Below are 22,212 nucleotides of genomic sequence, written 5' to 3'. Positions count from 1 at the left end.
TTTTTGATGATAGGAAACATGACACTTTATTTGTGCAGCATGCTTTTCTACTGCATTGGGAATGGCTGAAAAAGAAAAATCCCCTTGCAAAAAATATAAAATAGCATTGGGTGTGATCAGATGGTGCTGCCTCTCAATTTAAATCAGCCCATGGATTCTACTTCATCTCAAGGTTCAAATCCCTGACCTATCTAAACATGATGTGGAATTTTGGGAAAGAAGTAAATAGTCTTCTTCAGCACATCTTGGAGGTCTGTTGGCAAGCTAGAAAGCTTGACCCCACCATCTGAGAGATCTCAACAATGGAAGCGGAATGGAAGAAGGTGAGAGAGAGAGGGAGAGCCAAAAGAGAGAGTCACACAAGTTTTGTGGGTGCAGAACACCCTAATCTTGTATGTCAGCCATATATATACATGTATTTGAGTATTGTACATAGATGGGGTTAAGGTACAGTGGCCTTTAACCCCCACAACCTCCCAATTAATGTGATAGCAAAGAGAATGTTGCAGACATCTTTACCAAACCACTCGATAAAGAGCTTTTCGAGAAACATAGACTAGCTCTTGCTTTGATGCAGAGGAAGGGCATTCCCATTAAAGGGGTGTGATGGAATGTAATGCTCAGTCCTTCTTCAATTCCCCAGAATCATCATCTTGAGGGAAGGCCTACTTCATGATGTTGATCTTAAGGGAAGGTATTGAGAGTTCACGCTCAACATGATGTGATCATGTGTGCATAGCACCATCATGTGATCATATGTGCATAGCACTAACCCAATAGAGTGCTATAAAGGAAAGGGTTAGATGCCCTAACCCTAAATGGGTTTGTATATATTCTACATTTTCAACTAAATCTAGTGTACAATCATTTGTGGTGTGCTCTCTAGCTATGCCCTCTCTCCTCATCTCCACTCTTCTCCTCTCCCCTCTTCATATTTTGTCAGGTAAGTAGAGCAGAAGTTCCCTTAACAAGAGGGGTAGCTTTGCACAAGCACAAGCACTTGAGAGGAGTAATAGGCAATAGTGTGAACATTGAAGGGATGGTTTGCAAGATCCGAGAAGCATAATGATAGCAAGATATGAGAACCTGAGTGGAAGGCTTGTAGGAGGGAAGGTGAATAACAACTTGTTCAGAGTGAAGGCCATGCATGAGAGCTTGACCATGAGCCAACGCAAGTGTGAATCCATGAAGTGATGCTGAGTGGAGGCAATAAGGTTAAAAGAAGAGCCAAGAGTTTGTTACACATAGCTAGCATGTCCAAACGAAGGATGTACAATGAAAGAAAAAAGAATAGAGGGGGAGAAAGAAACATGGCATGGTGGGGGGGGGTAGGGGTGTTAGGTTTGGGTGGGTGCCACAAATCAAGGATAATAAATATAGGTGCCACAAATCAAGGATAATAAATAAAGAGGGGGGGAACTGGTAATAAGATAAACTTAAATGATTCATAAGGCCTACCCAAGATCGAAAAAGAAATGAATTGGATGCATAGCATGGAAAAGAGGGCAGAGAGAGAGAGAGAGAGAGAGAGAGAGAGAGAGAGAGAGAGAGAGAGAGAGGGGGGGGGGGGATATATATATATTCTAGGGTAGAAAATAGAAAGTGAAAGTTGATGAATGTCATTCACTGCGCTTGCCCTAAATAGAAAGAAGAGAAAAATAGGGAGGTTATGGTGGAGATCACATGGTCCCAAGAAATCACAAAAAAGCAATGAAATTTATTTAAAAAATGAATTTTCCCTTTCTCAAGGGAGGGTGCCTTTACTAAGGCCTTCCCTAAAGGGTACGCCAAAAATATATAGACAGGGAAGGTAGGGTTGTTCAAAAGTTGAGTGTGAAACTCAAAAGTGAGAGCACAGGGAGGGGGCCTTTAATCTATAGTGGTAAATGGGAGGGCATTAACACATTAGAGCAGGAGGGAGGGAATATGAAAGGTGTAACTCATATGTGAGTGTAAGAGGGGGTTAGGGCATGTATGTGTGTGGGTGCGTGGGTATGTACATACATACGTGTGTGTGTGTGTTTCATTCCACAAAAAAAAATGTGTGTGTGTGTGTGTGTGCATGCGGGCGTGCACGTGCGTGCACACACACACACATAGTTATTGTTTTATCATAAGTTTGGAGATGGTTCATGCATTTATATTCTAGGTATTTCATGTAATAAGTTGCTTATCAATCCCAGATGTCTTTTTGGTCTTTTGTGTATGTTAATGAATTTTGTTATGATGGCCATATTATGTTAGTATTAGAAATATTTGTGTTTTTATTATAAGTTTGGAGATGCTTCATGCATTCATGTTTTGGGTGTTTGACATAATAAGCTATTTATCAGTCCCATAGGTTTTTTCAATGTTTGACAGATGGCAATAAATCTCTCTCTCTCTCTCTCTCTCTCTCTCTCTCCCCCACCATCCCTCCATCCCTCCCTACCTCCCTCCCTCCCTCCCTCTCTCTCTCTCTCTCTCTCTCTCTCTCTCTCTCTCTCTCTTTCATTCAAAAATATACTACTTGCAGCAAATTGAATCCAAACTATGATTCAATGTACCTGGCATTGTCATGCATATGCTTTAGGAGCTCTTGCATTTCCAAGAGTAGTGCAGTTCTGGCCTACTTTAAACTCCTTTTCTTTGTAATTAGATAATGATAAGAACTATTTATTGCTAAAATTTTTTTAAATTAAATTAGTAAATTGATAATCATTGTGCCATATTTCAAATATAAACTAAATATTTAAAAAACATATATTTACTTTTGCTCAATGTGGATGTTAGACATGTAAGCATTCATTAAGTACCCATCCGTCGATGAAAATATGTTTTGGAGGCATTGTTCTTACTAGTTGGCATATAAATGCAATATGTGCATATACCCCTTTTTCCTCATTGTGGAGGTAGGATCTAACAAAGTATGCAAGCAAAGAGAACTAAGCTACTAGTAGAGGTCGGAGGGGTGCATCTATTGTAGCCATAGGGCACATGGTACTCTTTAATTCTACACTAGTAGAGTTTGCTTGTGATGATGGCCACCACCATAAGTTGTAGAGGCTTGATGACTTCTCATACTCAAATTCTATTGGGTAACAGATTCATCCACCACATGCTTCTTGGCCATTTGAAGACAAGTGTCTCCATAACCTATTGTGACTTGTCAAATGTCACATGGACCTCTTAAGGTCTTGATGGAGTACTGGTATGAGAAGCACTTAGTGAACTAATTTCGTTCACTCGTTGATCTATAGAAACAATCCCAAGAACATAAATCATTCAAGATACCTCCACACTAGGAGGCAAGCCTGTGTTAGTTAATAAAGTTCTCAAGATTATGAATTAGCACTTAGATCCATGATAATACTCAAAAAGAGAAAAAATGAGGGCAAGAGTATGTGCAAGAGAGCAAGAGGGAGATCTGCAAGATAAGAGGAAAAGGGTGCACAAGATTAGAGGAAAGGGAGGGCAACATTGCAAATGGCTAGGGAGGTCATAATAGAAAATGGACAACAAAAAATGAAGGCAAGAACAGTGTAAGACTAGAGGAAAATGAAGTGCAAGAGAGAAAATGGGAGGGCAAGGGATAAAAAACGACAACATGATAGCAAAAAATGAGGGCAAAAAACTATGCAAGACTAGAGGAAAAAGAGAGGACAAGAGGACAAGAGAGCAAAAGGCAAGGAAGGGCACGATAGCAAAAGGGAGAGCAATATGAGTATTAACCAAGGAGGTTGATGAATAAAGCGGGAGCTGAAGGACATGAGATAGATAATGTGTCACTTCTAGGGTTCTAGCATACTATAATGTGTTTTGTGTCGCTTGCAATGTCACTTAGCAATGCAATTTATGTAGATGCATGTAGCGATGATTTTAAAAATTTGTTAAAACTATGTTGTATAACGATGCATATGGCTTTAAAAAGTAAAAGAAATTGTTAGCCTCCATCATTCTGACTACAATCTATGGTAGTGAAATATATTGCTTAGCACTATGGGATAATAGAACCATTAAATTGATGGGCCCATGGAGTTGGCTATTAAGAAAAAACAAGAAGAGAGATATAGGAAGCAACCAGGGGAGAGCAACAGTCTCCTCCACACTCAGCTCATATTCGCCCCACACAATAATACAATTGAACACTACTAAGGTCACACCCATACATAGTAGATAAGAACTAACTATGGTTGAGTCAGTGTGACTCACCTTATTCACCTGCTCACACAACAGGAACAATAACTGAGAGCTTGATTCCCAACACCCCCTCAAGCTCAAGTAGGGAGCATAACACCAAGTAGCTCTTTAAAGTATGTAAACTTATCTGTACCCAACAACCTGGTAAAGATATCTGCAACCTGATCTTCAGTCACATGTATGAGATCAATCTTCTTTGATAACACCATCTCTCTAATGAAATGGTAGTGTACCTCAATATGCTTAGTTCTAGCATGATAAACCGGATTACTTGCCAACTGCACACTACTCATGTTATCACAATAAAGTTTGATTGGGTTTTCCACATGCAATCCCAAATCCTGCAAAAGCTTCTAAAGCAAGCAATCTCACATGCAACCAATGCTGCACCTCTGTACTCTACTTCTGTACTAGACAATGTGACTGTGGGTTGTTTTTTACTACTCCAACTCACAACTGCACTACCAAGGCTGAATGCATAACCACTGTGTCAAAGTGAGGGATCAAGGGGGATCAAAACACCACAAGAGAGACATAGGATAGCAAGCACTCAATCTATTGCAAAACGTGTACTCAACAATACATGATAGGCTTCTTATATAGAGAGAGCCTTTAGAATAGTCAAACCATGTGGGATCCTCTCATCCACATCTCTCCTTGTGGATATCCTCAATCCACATCTTCACATCTTGTAGTCCACATCCTAGGGTGGCTACTTTAATTCTTTCCTATACCATACCTTAGCCCTTTAATCTATGTGCTCATGGCACCATATCTCTCAACACCTCCCCTTGGTGCCATGATCCTTTGGCTACTGCAAGGTGGTCAGATGTGAGTTACATTCCATCACCTCCCCTTAGTGCATGCATTGCTACTTAAGGTGGTCAAGTGTGGCTTTTACATGTCAATACCTCCCCTGGGTGCTTTCATAGCTACTCTCAGGTGGTCAGGTTTGATTACAAAACATAATAGGCAAGGTTGGCAAGGTTTTTGCTTTTCAATACATTCCATTGATGTCACCTTTTGGCTCATGGCTTGATGATGACTCCACGTAGTTGACTTGTTGGTGCTTCAATCTGCAATCTTCTTCCTTGTGTCCCAGCTTCTTGCAATGGTGACACTTTGGTTTGTTCTTCAATCTGCAGTCACTTTGATAGTGACCCATCCTTCCGCAATGGTAGCATTTCACCGATGTTTTACTAAATAGTGCTTGTTCTTCATTATAGCTATTGAGTGTTGATGTCGATGTCGATGTCGATGCCTTCAACTCTCTTTCTTTTTCGAGAAGAGATGATACACATTCTTCAAACTTTGGATCTGGCAAATTCTTCAAAGTGGTTGTCAATGCACTATATTCTGCAGGCATGCTTTTAAGGAGAATTGCAAGTGCATCTTTCTCTCCTACTTTTGCATTTATGCCCTCTAGTTGAGTCATAATGCTTTTGATTTTGTTGACAAATTGTGCCATGGATTCATTGAAGCCCATGTGCATACCATAGAATTCAATCTTAAGATGGATTTCTTGGTTTTTGGCTTTTGCACCAAACACTGTGTTCAACTCATCCCATGCATCCTTGGCATGATCTTTAGAGTCTATATGATGAATTATGTTTGGACCCAAGTGCAATCCAATGAGTGATAGTGCTGCTTCATCTTTTTCCTTCCAAGCATCATTTTGTGCAGTGGGTATGTCTTCTTTTACAATCTTCCAAAGCTTTTGGTGCATCAGGAGATATCTCATTTGTGTAGACCATGTGTGAAATCCTTCCCCGGTGAACTTCTCAACAGTTGGGGTGCGAATTGCCATTGCAAAGGTCTTACCAGTTGATGATACTTTCAAATCTGGCAGTGTCTAATTGCATACAGAAAGTCTGAGTTGACAGGCGCGTAGAGCTCAAAAAACCGGTTATTTTTCCTTTTTGGAGCATGTGCAAATTCCTCCTGGATTGGAAGTTATGCCTTGTCGAAGTTTGTGTGAAGAAGAGGGGGCCTTGATGATGTGGCAGAGGCTGTTCACATGCAACTTACAAACTGTGCTTGGCAAGGGTTTACTGTGCTAAGATAGCCCTATGCCACGTGGCACATTTTTAACCAAACTGAATTAACCAGAGTTCAAACAAACCTACCTATGGTCCAAGTAACAGCACTTCACCCTACTAACTGAACCACCCTTGGCTGTGGTTAAGTTTTATCTTTGCCACATGTCAATTTTTGGGGAACCTTAGGAAACCTTACAAAGAAACTTTGAAGCTGCAGAGAAGATGCAACAACGACGATGACGAAGATGCGGGCGCGATGACGTGCCAATGGTGGCGAGATTGAGGTAGAGATGGGCAACAACCTTCGCAACAAATGCAGTGGGTGAAGAAGCAGCAGAAGCAACTGGTCCAAGATCAAGCAGCAAGGCAGAGATGACCAACGATGTCGGGAGATGAAAGAGGTTGAAGCTTCAATAAAGGCAGAGTGCCGAGATAGCCAGCAGAGGGAGCGCTTCCGTCGGTGCAAAAATCCATTTCCCATTCAGCAGAGGGAGCGCTTCTGTCGGTGCAAGAGTGGAAGAACCATCTGAAGAATTGGATTGTAGAAACTGGGGAAGGCAGTCTGTTCAAAGTGCTAAATATGATAGGAAAGAAGAAGAATCTACAGGTCCAGAAGGAGAGGAGGAAGAAGAACAACCGGTGGACGAAGATAGGATAGTCCATTGCATTGTTCTGTAGGCTTGATGGAGGCACCGAGAACAGCAATTGCTGCTACAGTTGGAGAAGCCTCATGGCAATCCCGTCGATGGAGCGATGGAGGAGCGCAAGTCCTCAGCTTTGGCGATGCAAAGGAGCCGAATCCATCAATAGTTGCAAGCTCTCAGCTATGGCGATGCAAGCATCTGTATGACTATCTACAGTGCTTAAAGTTACTCAACCGCAACACAGGCATCCAAAACATACGCTTTTGGATGAGCTACAAAAGCAAAAGAAGGTAGAACTAGACCCAACGGCGGATATACAAAATCAGCGAAGGCTAGAATCCATTGCTTGTGCTATCTCTTCTTCTGCCTCTTGTCTTTGATCCAAGGAATCATTGGGTGCCTGTGCCAAGGAGGAGATGGTGCAGATGCTACAAATTGCTATGGCATGTGTGGCAACAGTGCCCGATCAGAGGTGCCCGATCAGAGGCTGAAGATGGCGTAGTAGATGTTGCTTAAGGGTTGATAGTGGAGGCACATGGAATCTCATAAGCTTGTAGAACACTCACTAATCTACCTAGGTTTGTGGAGCACCTAAGCTCTGATACCATGTCAAAGTGAGGGATCAAGGGGGATCAAAACACCACAAGAAGAGAGACATAGGATAGCAAACACTCAATCTATTGCAAAACGTGTACTCAACAATACATGATAGGCTTCTTATATAGAGAGAGCCTTTAGAATAGTCAAACCATGTGGGATCATCTCATCCACATCTCTCCTTGTGGATATCCTCAATCCACATCTTCACATCTTGTAGTCCACATCCTAGGGTGGCTACTTTAATTCTTTCCTATACCATACCTTAGCCCTTTAATCTATGTGCTCATGGCACCATATCTCTCAACACACTGGTGGATCTCCTATCATAGGCACATCCTGCCCAATCTGCATCTGTGTATCCAACCAGTTCTATATCCTTTCCATACTCATAAAAAATTCCATACTGATATGTTGCCTTGACATAGTGCATAATCCTCCTCACTGCATCCAAGTGAGGCTTCTATGGCTTCTGCATAAACTGACTAATGAGTCCCACATCATATATTAAATTAGGCCTGGGAATAGTCAGATAAATCAAGCTTCCAACCATCTGCCTATACATGGTAATGTCATCAATCTCAGCTCCAGAATCAGCCATCATCTTCAAGTTTTGATCCAAGGGGATATCCATTGGTTTGCAATCCCTCATGCCAAACCTCTTCAGCATATTCAAGGCATACTGCCTTTGCATAACACCTCTATGCCAAGAAAGAACTTCAAGTCCCCTAGATTCTTCATATCAAACTCTATTTTCAGCTTGCTCTTAATTTCAGCAATGCCATCATCAGCACTACCAGTCAGAATTAGATCATCAACATAAATCACAATCACAACATATCTAGCAATTGTCTTCTTTGTGAACAGTGAATGATCAGCCTTCCCAATTGCAAAACCAAGCTCCTACAGGTATCTACTGATCCTTTTATTCCATGCTCTAGGTGCTTGCTTTAGCCCATAGAGAGCTTTCTTCAACCTGCAAATAGAGTTGGGATAATCAGGGTGCACATAACCCTCGGGCTGAACCATATAGACTTCCTCCAACAAGTCACCATTTAGGAAAGCATTCTTGACATCGATTTGCTGCAATTTCTAGCCATTTGCAATAGCCAATGCTATGATAGTTCTCACAGTTGCCATCTTGGCAATAGGGCTGAAAGTTTCCTCATAATCTAGCCCTTTGGCAACCAACCTTGCTTTATACCTTTCCACTAATCCATTAGACTTGCATTTTACTTTGTAGACCCATTTGTAACCAGTAGGATTCTTGCCTTTAGGCAACTCCACCAAATCCCAAGTTTGATTAGTGGCAAGGGCATCCATCTCCTCATCCATGGCATTCTGCCAATGACCATGTTGCACAGCCTCACCAAAGATAGTTGGCTGAGTATGTCCCATAACTTTTGTCATATATATTGCATAATGCCGAGTAGCATAACCACTATAAGTTAACCTGTCAATAGGATACTTGACTCTCTGTGACCTTCTCGCTGGAGTGCCTGACTCTCCTCGTTCATGAGGAGGTACGTACCTACTTCCCTTGACTCCAAGTGTAAACACAAATGGTATACCTAGCTCACTATCAACTCCTTTTCAACATGTTGCTTGAAATGCTTAAATGCAGGCAGAACCTCATCCTTATGTTTCAAAAAATATAGCCATGTATACCGACTGAAATCATCAATAAATGTGACATAATATGATGAACTTCCCATCGAGGTAGTGTGTGTGGGACCCCAGACATCAGAGTGAATCAACTGCAAAGGTCTACTACTCTCCTGTAGACGCTTAGTGAATGGCAACCTTGATTGTTTTCCAAACTGGCATGCAGGACAAACATGCTCTAAAGCAGTATACTTGAACTTTGGTAGGCCAACAACAATGCCTTTATGCTGCATATTTTTCAGCTTCTAAATATTAATATGACCAATGCGTTTGTGCCAAATTTCTGAATCAGATACAACACCCGTACCATGGGTAAACATGGCAACCTTTAATTCCGGCATGCCTGCATCTAAAGTAAACATTCTTCCTTGCCGTTTCCCTTTCGCAATCAACTTGTAACCATTACCAAACTCCTCAATGAAGCATACGTCCTTATTAAACTGGACTTGCAAGTTCTGCTCAGCCATTTGTCCAACAGACAACAAGTTCTTGGTGATCGAAGGCACATGCAACACTTCACGCAGCTTCTTGGCTTGACCATCATGCATCACCAAAGCCACAACACCCTTGTGTGTAATGTCATGCTGTGTATCATCTCCTGTGCAAACATAACCATGCACACTAGGAGTCATCTCATCAAACCACTCTCCATGTGGTGTCATGTGATTAGATGCTCCTGAATCAATATACCATATATCATCCAAGCCACCATCAGTAGGCTTATGATCCTACACATGCATCATAGCAAATAGCTAATTTGAGGATGTCTCATGCGCATGACTAGAAGAGGCAAAATGACCATGCTGCTTTGCCTTTCCTCTTTGATTTGCTTGCTTCTTGAAACAAACTCTGGCAATATGGCCAACCTTGCCACATTAATGACATATCTTATCACTATTAGGATTATGCACTGTTTGTTGCGGTTGCTGCCAAGTATCTCTACCAGCACCTCTCCCCCTACCTCTAAAGGCTCCACCTCCTCTCTGAGGTGACTGACTAGGGGTTTTAGGGACATGCCTGCCATCACCTCTACCACAAAATGAACCTCTGTGTCATCCACCAAGGCCTCTCTGATCAAAGTAGAACACTGCATCACTATTCCTTGAGCTACTGCCATTGGTATTTAGCCCAAGCTTCACTTCCTCATGGATCAAAAGAGCAACCAACTCATTGAAATCCGGCATATTTTGCCTCATAGAAATAGAAGTGTCAAAAGACTTATATTCAAGACCAAGTCCATTCAAAGTGACTGCAACCATGTCATCATCATCCATAGAAGCATCAATAGAAGCTAATTGATCAGCTTTGGTTTTCATTTCAATCATATACTTCTGTATTGTTCTATCCTGCCTTGACATATTGTTGAGCTTTTGCTTCAGCTAAATTTTCTTGGCACTCGTAGTTGTGCCATAATATCTTGTTAAGATATCCCATGCATTCTTGGAAGACTTGCAATTCAAAATTTGCATAACCATGGCATCTGAAATAGATATTGAAAACCAGTGAAGTACCCTCCGTGCTCTTTCTAGCCAAGCTTTATGATTCTTAACTTGTTCTGCAGTAGCATTTCTTTTTGGGAAATTAGGCTCTTTCTCATCACCTGTAACCAAATCCCAATAGCCTTTTCCAATCATGCATTTGCCATAATTACAAAAAAACAAATTCATGCAACTTTTTACTGTTTTGGACTGTCAATATCTTTCACACCTTAGCTTGGATGCAAATTCTAGGCATAGCATCTGTCAAGCTACTTGACATTAGCATCCAACCACTGGGCATCCAAATACCATCACATATATCCATGAACATTGCAATATCATGCTTGCAATTGCATCTGACAATTTGATAGTAAGTTGTAAACTGTGACTTTTTCTGATTTTCCCAAGCTCATATCTTTTGACTATAAATCCACATAATTTGAGAAATAAATAGTCCGAAAAATGACACTTTGATCACTTTTGAACAAAAAAAACAATAGCAGCACTTTTTGTCTTTGGAGGAACACGAGAGTCCTGGTAGCTCACAGAGAGACTAAGACTCCACAAAAATGATGTATGAGGATATAGTAAACCTTTGGGGTGCTGGAAGAGGAAGAAAGCAACTCGTATACCACTTTTGAAGTCTCCAAAAGCTGTCCAGGAGCAAAAAAAACGAGATCTACAAGCTGAAGGTTCTCCTTACTTGATAGGAGATGTAGGAGAGTTTTTTTCCAGCCACAAACAACCTCCAGAGAGCTAGGTGATGAGGTTTGGAGAGACGTTTTACAAACAACCTCCAGAGAGCTGGGCGATGAGGTTTGGAGAGACGTTTTTGCTTCTTACTGCTGTATATACCTCTTGCCTGGCTCAAACCAAGTAGTAGTTGTCAAGAAAAAGAGATCGGCTCCGTTCTATCACACTTAAACAGTAAAAACGAGTTGTGTTTTGTCAAAATACATCTCCCACGAGCAACCTATGGATAATAGCGATCTCCCCTTAGCAAGAAGACATCAATTGGATAGCTTCCAAGCCAAACAGAAGCTGGAAATTGCTACTTCATTCCAAAAAACGAGATCTCTTCTCATCACTTCGAAGCTTCAGAGTAGGAGAAGCACTCCCGCAAGCTTCCACAAGCAGTGGGCAACCAAAAGGCAAGAACGGTAGCTCTGATACCATATTAGGAAAAAACAAGAAGAGAGATATAGGAAGCAACCAGGGGGGAGCAACAGTCTCCTCCACATTCAGCTCATATTTGCCCCACACAAATACAATTGAACACTACTAAGGTCACACCCATACATAGTAGATAAGAACTAACTATAGTTGAGTCAGTGTGACTCACCTTATTCACCTACTCACACAACATGAACAATAACTGAGAGCTTGATTCCCAACATTGGCTTCCACATCAGTTGGATGAGTGATTACAAGGTCTTATAGTCACAAATAATGATGGGATCACATTCACTACTTATACTATTCCCCTTATACTATTCACCTCTTAGGTATCAAGAAAATCAACCCATGTGAGAGGGATGACGACATTTCTTACAATGCTAAGCAAAAGGGGGGGGCAATGCTGCTTATAGAAAAGACTTGGCAATAAACTTCTCTCCCAAGCATCTATGCAAGGGGAGGCCTTTAGGTCTCAAGCATCCCTCATTTGTATAAGGGGCCTCCAACTATCGAGTGAGCACTACTCCTCTAAATGGTATCTACCTTTTATTGAGCACAACTGTAATGTGCAAGGGTATCCCCTATAGCCTCCATTTGTATCATGGCTTTTGGTGAACATACTCCTCTTACTAGACATCTTGGATCATCACTCCTAATTACAAAAGTCCCTTGATGACTTAGTGAGAGCCGGGCTCAAATTCAAGAATGACACTCTCATTGAAGGCGCCATTCATCTAGCCTAGATCAATGTGTGACTAGTCCAACATCATCACACCGTGCCTATGAGCCCCCCTCTAGGCATGTCCCAAACCCCTAAATAGAAGTGGTCCAACCCCTTTTCGTATGTCATTGTGATAGTAGTGTCCAAAAATGTATGTGAGGCTATCCCTAAAGCCTCGTGAACTTTGGCATTTGTGATGGGTCTACTGCTGGGAAAATGGATTGCTTCCAACTAGGACACTCTATTAGTGGGATCTTTGAGAAGGAGGCACCTCCTAACTTTCCCTAAAAAATGTTGGCTATCCCTAAAGCCCCATGAACTTTGGCATTTGTGATGGGTCCCAACTACCACCAGGGAAGATGGATTGCTCCCAACTACTACACTCTATCAGTGGGATCGTTGAGAAGGCGGCACCTCCTAGCTTGTCCTTTGCAAACTCTAGGTTGTGCCACAATTTCCTGTAGGGGGGGGCAATTGATGCGTTGATGCTAGGATGAGGCTTGTTGCTATGCATGGGATTCAACATACATGTTTGGGATCCCTATATTGTGATGCCAATCCTATGTCCCAACCAAACCACATCTCCCATCCCCATTACTCATTCTAGCTAAACGTGTCTTATGAGCTCAATGATATATTAACATTCCCATATATCTTCCCATGACAAGGGAGTCAATCCTTGATCCTTCTCCTTGAAAGGATGGAGGATGGATATGCCTATGCTTACAAATATCTGTTTGAGCCTAGAGCATGAGAATGTCCACCAACTGAACCATAACTAGGGCTCTATGCAACTCCTAGTGAAGAAACAAGTGTTGTGATTGTTGGTTAGGACAATTGTGAAAACTGTGCATGTTTTAGCTTATTATGGTCTAGCTCAAGGGGATGATGGGGAGGGTAGTAAAGAGGGCCTTCACCATTGCTCGAACATGCTAGAAATCGACAGCTACTAGTAGGTAACATGATGAGGTTTCAATGAAAGGGAGAGTGGGCACTGAGCAATGAAGGAGGAAGAAAGGAGAGAGATGGTAAGGTTTGGGTTCATTAAAAGTGAAATTGACCCTCCTTCTTCCTATCCACCCTCTCATCTTCTATAGACAGTAAATGACCTCTGAATTTCTATCTCATTTCCATTTGATTGACCTTGCTAGTGTTTAAGGAATAAGCGCTATTATGATGAGATCAAGTTTTCATTCTGAGGCCCTTGGGAAAGCCAAGGAATCTTGTAATAGATATGTGCATTGCACTCATTTAACTTGAAGGGCATTTTATGGCCACATCTTTCCCTTTTGTTCCACTCTAGAAATAGCTTTGTCATCATCTCAATCCATGCTTAACCCTCTTTCCCTTTAGTTCCACTCTAGAAACCTTTGCCCTTCAAAGTGTTGCCTCCCAGCAAGCTCCACTGGACATACAAACCTCCTTATTTTGGTTGAGTAGAAAATCTACAGGTCCCACATACACGTGACACCCAATAGTTGTGAAACTTTGAGATTATATGGGTATTACTCATTTGAAGGTCTTTGCATGCATCAAGACCATTGAACACATAGAGGTATGTTATGTGGAATCGTACAAACCAGTGGCCCACCAAGCATGGGAAAGTGGGGTATGCCCTGATGTGGCTGCCATCGGGGGTTACCATGAGCATGGGGAGACACAACCACCTGTCCATAGCCCACCCATCCATTTCATGCGTTGACAAAGGCGTATGAAACCCACACTCACTAATCCAAGCCTTGCCTCTAGTAACACCATGTGGGCCATCCACACTTGCTTGCTATCCCTCATGGGTGGGTATCGAGCAGTGTGTACCCACATTAAGGGTGGGTTCAGACAAGGTTGACACCTTCAATCTCAAAGGGGCATTCATTGATGTGGCGAATGTCAATTCGAGCTAGGACATGTTCGTAAGAAGGAGAGTATGTGTTGTTGCACCTCCCCAAGCACCACTCAAGATATGAGTAACAATTACAAAATTATGAGTAACTAATTACAAAATTTGGTGGGCTTCACCTTCCAAAGAGACCCATTAATAAGGCGGCCCCCATAACCCCTACATTTGCTTCTAAAGGTGGAAATGCACTTATTGCCATCATTTCCATAGAAAACCTATAGACCTTCGTACTGAAGAGGATGTGGGGATGGCCCACGGGCACCTTCCTTGCATCTTTGCATACATGGATCAATGGCCTTCACTCCCGCCACCTACAAACTATAAATGTTCTTGCTGCCATTCAAGTTTCCCTGGGCTTTACATGCTAGAAGGAAGCCTATAGGCCCAAGGGGGCCACTATGTACAAATCTCATATAGCACGTGCGATCAAGGGGTATTAAAAACACCGCCTACCTATGGATTTTTATAACCTATATACACCCCTTCTGTAAATTTTGAGAAGATTAAAGTATCCCTTATGTATGAAAATTCTCACTTCTTGAATTAAAAAACCCTTTATGTGTGTATATTTTCTGTAACTCCATAAAATTATAAAACCCCTTCCGTTGATCGCAGGTGCTATCTTACATATTTCTTAGTGACCCCCCAGAGCCTATAGAGATGAGGGGCCAGCCACATCATTTAACTTGCATCCATGCACGAAGGTCTATGGGGGTGTCCCCTAAAGCAGTCATAAGTAAGGTTGGATTGACACTCGTTAGTGGACATGAACAAACCATGATCTCCACCAATTATGTATGCATATTTTCTGTAACTCCATAAAATTATAAAACCCCTTCCGTTGATCACACGTGCTATCTTACATATTTCTTAGTGACCCCCTAGAGCCTATAGAGATGAGGGGCTAGCCACATCAACTAACTTGCATCCATGCAGGAAGGTCTATGGGGGTGTCCCCTGAAGTAGTCATAAGTAAGGTTGGATTCACACTCGTTAGTGGACATGAACAAACCATGATCTCCACCAATTAGATTTTAGAGCCAGTTTAAGTGTTTCACACACGTCCGTGGGCAGATGAGGGTCAATGGGGAGTGAGAAACTTGTAAATTTCTTGGGTGCCCTCCCAAGGCTACCCATGAGGTAGTTTGCCTACAAGAAGATAAGCTAATGTGCTCCAAATAGGATTCGAACCGTTGACATCATGAAGGGAAACATTTAATACTTGGTGCAAACTTGTGCCCCTGTTTGTGAATGAAGGGGCAAACACATGTTTGAAATGGGACGGACATGCTCTCTCTAAACTTTTGTTGTCCGTGCATGGTTGTGAATCGGCCCTAAATGACCAGGGACATGTTCCAACATCACACAACGGTGGTAGTCCTCTAGAAAGGAGGTTTGGTTTTGTTGCCCCATGAGTCTACAAGCAAAGTGAACACAAAGAGGAAACACATAGAGGTATGGTATAACTAGAAAAAGAAAATAGGAGAGAAGAAGAAGAAGAAGAATTTATTTAACATCAGGCCGTCACGGGGTCATCAGGGGTTGAACATGGGGATCGAACACAATACACCGAGCAATAGGAGACACTCTTGCAATCAACAAGTCTAACCTCTAAACATGGGGATCGAACTCAACACACCGAGCAAGAGGAGACACCCTTGCAACCAACAAGTCTATTGGCATAAATGTTGGAAGAAGAAGAAGAAGAAGAAGAAGAAGATGATGATGATGATGATGATGATGATGATGATGATGATGATGATGATGATGATGATTTTTTTAAACGGCCAACACACACTTGCAAGCCGGCTAGAGAGAGAGAGAGAGGAGGCTGCAGGGCCAGAAATGTTGGCGGGGATGAGACTATATACAGTGAAGAGAGAGAGAGAGAGAGAGGAGGCCCTGCAGCTACGAATGTGAGGAAGTTGAGCGACCCATTGATTGTGGAGCTTTATGGGTTGAGGTTGAGAGAAAGTGAGAGAGCGCGAGAGGCAAAGGTACAAGAGAGGTTTAATGTCGATGGCAAGGCATGCATCGCTTGCACACTCCAACGGAGACGCCTCAATCTCAATTCTGTCCACCACAGCAACCCACAAACTCCTTCAATCTGATCCCGTTGGAGCATGGAAGATTTTGCGGTTCTTTCTCTCTACTGCACCACCCCCCCCAGCTTCTTTGCTGCTGCACACCAGGGACCAACGCTCCACACATTCAGAGGTATCCTCTCCACCGCCGCTTTTGCTTGCAGCTCCAATCTAGGCACCATCGCTTGAACCACCAGCGCCGTATACCATGTGGGGCTGTCGTGCTGTCATTGCTGCTCGATGGTGCGTTGCTCCATCATCCAACTTTGCCAGAGCAGGCATCAAGTCCCTCGAGTCAAGCTACCCGTCTTTGTTCCTTTCACCGTCTCAGAGTCAGCCTGCCGATCGAGGCTATTTGCTTCTGCAGTATCGATGCATTATATATAACAAAGTCACCAAGAATAAGCTACTGATGAATAAGCAGAGGGATGCTACCTTTGAGAAGTTAATGGACGGGGAGAAGAGGACGAAGATCTTGAAACGTATTATTGCTATACTATTGAAGCAGCCATCACAGAAAATGCTGTACCGATACATGTTGAGGCGGGGCAAGGATGCAGGGCTTGTGAAACCTCAACGAATGAGCCAAATACTTCAAAAGTATCCTCGCATTGTCAGAGTATACCGGGAGCAAGGTGAAATCGACGTTTGGGTCACGTTGGCGAAGCCTATTTTGGCGTTGATGGAGGAGGAGAAAACGCTGAAGGAAGAAAGGGCACAGTTTGCTGTTGAACGGCTAAGGAAGCTGCTCATGATGACTGCAAAGAGACGCATTCGGCTGGATCGGCTTAATTATCTCAAGGAAGAGCTTGGCTTACCTGATGATTTCAGAAAAACAGTAATCAAAAGCAATCCCAATTTCTTTAAGCTCGTCAAGCCGCGTAAAGAATTGGATAATAAAGCCTATCCAATAATTATGGTTAAACTTGTTGAATGGGATCCGCAGTTAGCCATTCCTGCCATAGAGCTCCGTAGACGGAATGAGGCCCTTGCCAATGGCCTAGACGAAACAGAGGTGCAGAAGAGGAATTATTCATTCCCCATTAGCCTCCCTTCCGGGTTCAAAATAAAAAAGGGATTCCGAGGCAAGCAGCAGAAGTGGCAGGACCTGCCCTATCGGTCTCCTTATGAAGATATAAGCGGCCTGAATCCACAGTCTGAGGAAGCTTTTAAACGTGCTGTTGCAGTTGTACACGAGTTCTTGCATATCAGTGTAGAGAAGAGGACAAGGGTTGATCGGTTGGCCCACCTACGAGAAGATTTGGAACTCCCTCAAAAGCTTGGGATTACAGTTTTGCAGAACCCTGGAATATTTTACATGTCCACAAAAAGTGGTTTTCAGACAATTTTTTTAAGAGAAGCTTATAAGAAAGGAGAACTAATTCAAAAAGATGCTTTGTATGATATAAAGGAGAAATTTCTCGATCTCATAAAAATGGGTAGGAAAAGCATTAAGAAATTGGAAGACAGTGCAGCCAAAGCAAAGGATGAAAAGACTCTAGATGACAAAACTGACGAAGATAATCTACCAGGTGAGACAGAGTCTGAGGTTGAGGAAGATGGAAAGGAAGGGGTGGAGGAATGGTCCGGAGATGATAACTCTTCAGTGAGAATGAACTCCAACAAGAGTTTTTCGACAGATGATCCAAGTGATTCAGAGGGGGATGATGATGTAAGCAACTTGGAGGCATGGTCTGAGGATGACTCCAATGGCTGTGAGGACCAGGACTCAGACGCTGAAAAGGCTGCTGTCAAAAGATGAATCAACACTCCTGTTCGTAAAGAAAGCTTTAGGACCTGTAGAAAAAGTTTTCACCCTCGAGTGGGGAAGTTCACTTTGTATGAATTAGTTATTATGATGAAGTGTCTTTCTGCTTTTATATCTTCATAACAATAGGATATACAAAGTTTCTTTTCATAACACTAGGATATATAATGTTTCTTTTTGCTACCTAATGTGTGAGTGCCACTATGCATGCTGAGAATGCTTTCAGATACTGGAGATACTGCAGGAAAGATACCTCCAGAATGGTTTTGACATGCTTCATGATCGATATAAAATCAAACGATGATAATTTCATGGTGGCTAGAGACTACAGGTAATGTAAATATTTTGGATTTATATGGATTGTTTTAGAGCTCCATATAATTGGTCTTATGTTGAGAGGCTCGTTTAATATTTGGGCAACCTCCAGGTCAAGTGGTTGGGCCAGAGCAGACCTTTAGGTGGAGAGGTTCTTGAAAATAATAAGAGTATCGTAACATGCAGCTTAACTTTCTGAGGAAAATGCATAAGCATGTGGTGATGGAGATAGCATGACACGTGACATTGTAATTCCCCTAACTATCCCCCCGGCCTGCTCCCCCTCACTCAACTGGCAAACCCCCTTCTCCTTGTCTCTCCCTAGTTTCCCACTACAAAGGGCGCATTTCCCTGAGAGCATAGAGCCAATGGGCTTGGATCAGTACAAGCCTCCAGGAGCTTCAACCGAGACGGTCTGCTATTCTTGGGCCGCATGATCTGGTAAAGGCCTTGGTTCAATGGAATCCCATTGCAGATGTGACAGCCTGCTTGGACATATGGCTTCTCCCTGCCCTTCTACGCTGCTCTATACTTGTCTTGGATCTGCTCCAAGCTACTGAAACTAAGGTAGACTCGTCCCTACTGTAAATATACTTCTTCTAGGCTGCTGTAGGTAGGCCTTCAGGTAGGCCAGCTGATGATCTGATCCATAGGGTCAGCCAACAGCTGCGTCTGGACTGCTCCAAGCTGTGTTTTCAGAGGATGAGTTTGGGCATGTTCCTGCATTCATCTATACATGTGCTCCAAGCTATGTCCAAAGTGTTAGACTGCTACAATGGTGCATGTCGACTTTGAGCTGTTCATCTAGATGCCCCTTAAGTGCTGGTGCGCTGTTGATAGAAGTTGTCCATCATGCAGCTGCAGCTTTCTTGTGGGCAAAGCTGCCTGCAACTGAGTGACCTGAGAACTGCTTTGTCGCTGACCTATGAACTGCCCAAGGACAACCATAAACATAGGCCACCATCCGGCAGTTGGTCCAGTTGTTGGTCAAAGTTGGCATGGTGGGTGGTCAACATCTGCTGGCTGGAGTGCCAGGTCGGCCTTCGACAGTCTTTGGTCAAAGGCCTGTATTGACCACATGGTAAAAAGTATTGGGTCAGTGTTGGATGTCTATATGGTGGTCCTTGGCCCTTGTCTGAGCCTAATGGAGGTGTCATTTGCAAGAATTCTGGACACCATCTCTTTTGCTTAGGTTCTGCCTCCCTATACTGAGCACAGCTGGGAGATCTGGATGTGCTGGTGATCCCGCTGGAACTGACTATGTTAAACTGACTGCTGTATGTAGGCCCCTAGGTGCTGCTGGTGATCTGCTCCATAGGGACGCAAGCAGCTGCGTCTTGTTGATAGTCGCCTTTGAGTTGTCCAAGTAGATGCCTCTTAACTGCTGGTCTGCTGCTGATAGAATTGCTTACAGGTGCATGCATTGTGATGCTGCAACTTTCTCATTTTTGTCCCCAAGGCTGCTGCAATCAACCTACATTTTAGTGGCCCGAGAATAGCTTGGATGAGCTAAGCTACTCTCTCACTAGCCAATAGGACTCTCTCTATAACCGGAAGTGTGACTTTACTACAATAAATCATATGATGTGTTGGGATGCATATGAGACTGCCTCCTGTCGAAAGGCAGCTGTTACAACTTGTCATGTGCACGGATTGTATCAGACGTGTGCTTAGGACCGTGGCTGAGGTGAATCAGAAAGATGATTCCATGTAGAGAAACAGTAGAAAAGATAGCAGCAGAGGGAGCGAAGCGCAGTCCTCCGTGTAGCTCGATGCTGACAAAGAAGATGAAGGGCTAGAGCTGCCCTAGGAAATGGCTGAAAACCAGCATGCTCTGAGGAAGGAACCTTCAGGCTATTTGGAATAGCAACATGATGAAGAAAAGGAGCAGATCTGGAGCAGGAGGGGCAGATCTGGAGCAGAAGGAGCAGAGGAGCAGATCTGGATGGGGCAGATCTGGAGGAGAAGATGGAGCAGCCAGGAGGCAGGAAGGAGAGACAGAGAGAAGGCAGATCTGAAGAGGAGAGGTAGATGGAGCAGGCAGGGCTGCAGCAAAGAATGACGGAGATGAGGAGCAGCTGCAGGTCCTGTCCTGTCCTAGAGGAGTGTAGGGGCTTGTGCCTTTATAGGCCAGACCTAGCTGGTCGGCCAGCTGGTCGGTGGGCCTGCCAGCTGGTTGGCCAGTTGTTTGGCTGAGGTGGCTGGCCTTTTGGCTGGCCTGTAAGCTGTATTGGCTGGCCTGTAAGCTGGTAGATTGCCCCAGAAATTGGGGATCGTTAGTTGCTTAACACCCCCTCTCAATTGCCAATTTGGAGGGGCAGACATTGTGTGCTGGGAGCTTCGTGTAGGGATGTCGACGGTGGTGGTGGCTATCCCTGCGAAATGTCTTAGAGATGAAATGCAAAAAATGCAGAGAAGGTCACAAGAGGAGTGCCCTTGCAAGGGAATTGTTCACATCCTCAAGTGCCTGAGTTACACGTATGATACCATATAGAAATAAGAACACTGTGAAGCTTGAAAGAATAAGCCACCCCCTCTCAACGCCGAAAGGTGGAGGGAAAAGCAAATATGTCGTAGCAGCACTGATAATCCAGAGAGGGTAGGATTCCTGCCAAAGGAAGAGATTGTAGCTGAACAGGGAACCAATGTGTGCTCGATCTTGGACCTCTGGAGAGAGGAGTCTATCCCCGCCTCCATGAGTGTAGAAGAATCGAAACAACAGTCATCAAGACACATCTGAACAGAAAAAAGGGTCCCACCTAGGGAGAACTTGTAGATCCTGGAAGGCGATGCCGATGGAGATCTAGTAGAGGTGAAGCATCATGACCTCCTTGTTCGAAGGAATGGGGAGTGTCAAGCCTGAAACCGAAAAAGGTAGGGAGGGATGGGAGTAGAAGATGGAGTTCTGAAAGGGAGGTAGGGATGGGAGTAGAAGATGGAGTTCTGAAAGGGAGGGAGGGATGGGAGTAGAAGATGGAGTTCTCTCCCGTAGTGCGCAGCGGAATGAAGAGGAAACTGATATGTTCATAGGAGTGATGCTCCCCGTACCTATGGCCTCCTTGAAGAAGCAGGATCTTTAGATCACCAGAGATCTGGGGTCTTTAGATCACCATGGCTGTGATACCATATAGAGAAACAATAGGGTTTGCAGTGGAGCGATCAAAATAGACAATACTCAGACACAACTGAAGAACGGAACTCAGAAAACATAGTGCTTGTCGGTAATATGAAAAACTGAATACAAGAACCTCAAGCCGGTGTGTCTCAAGGACCGTGGCTGAGGTGAATCAGAAATATGATTCCATGTAGAGAAACAGTAGAAAAGATAGCAGCAGAGGGAGCGAAGCGCAGTCCTCCGTGTAGCTCGATGATGACGAAGAAGATGAAGGGCTAGAGCTGCCCTAGGAAATGGCTGAAAACCAGCATGCTCTGAGGAAGGAACCTTCGGGCTATCTGGAATAGCAACATGATGAAGAAAAGGAGCAGATCTGGAGCAGGAGGGGCAGATCTGGAGCAGAAGGAGCAAAGGAGCAGATCTGGAGCAGGATGGGGCGGATCTGGAGGAGAAGATGGAGCAGCCAGGAGGCAGGAAGGAGAGACAGAGAGAAGGCAGATCTGAAGAGGAGAGGTAGATGGAGCAGGCGGGGCT

At 43.5% G+C, this 22,212-nt stretch overlaps 1 protein-coding gene across 1 annotated transcript; it reads left to right on the top strand.

The window, feature by feature from the left end:
• Positions 1–16,243: 16,243 nt before the first annotated feature.
• LOC147898112 (protein ROOT PRIMORDIUM DEFECTIVE 1-like) lies at positions 16,244–18,338 on the top strand. The gene is made up of 2 exons (XM_087379341.1): positions 16,244–16,613; positions 16,759–18,338. The coding sequence occupies exons 1-2, from the start codon at positions 16,520–16,522 to the stop codon at positions 18,240–18,242; spliced, it is 1,578 nt and encodes a 525-aa protein (XP_087235467.1). The 5' UTR covers positions 16,244–16,519; the 3' UTR covers positions 18,243–18,338.
• The last annotated feature ends 3,874 nt before the right edge of the window (positions 18,339–22,212 follow it).

This window comes from Dipteris shenzhenensis, chromosome 9, assembly GCF_047967505.1.
Source record: "Dipteris shenzhenensis isolate YYH24624 ecotype China chromosome 9, Dip_SZ_1.0, whole genome shotgun sequence".
In the NCBI taxonomy this organism is placed as follows: domain Eukaryota; kingdom Viridiplantae; phylum Streptophyta; class Polypodiopsida; order Gleicheniales; family Dipteridaceae; genus Dipteris; species Dipteris shenzhenensis.
This window is presented reverse-complemented; position numbering and strand designations above follow the sequence as displayed.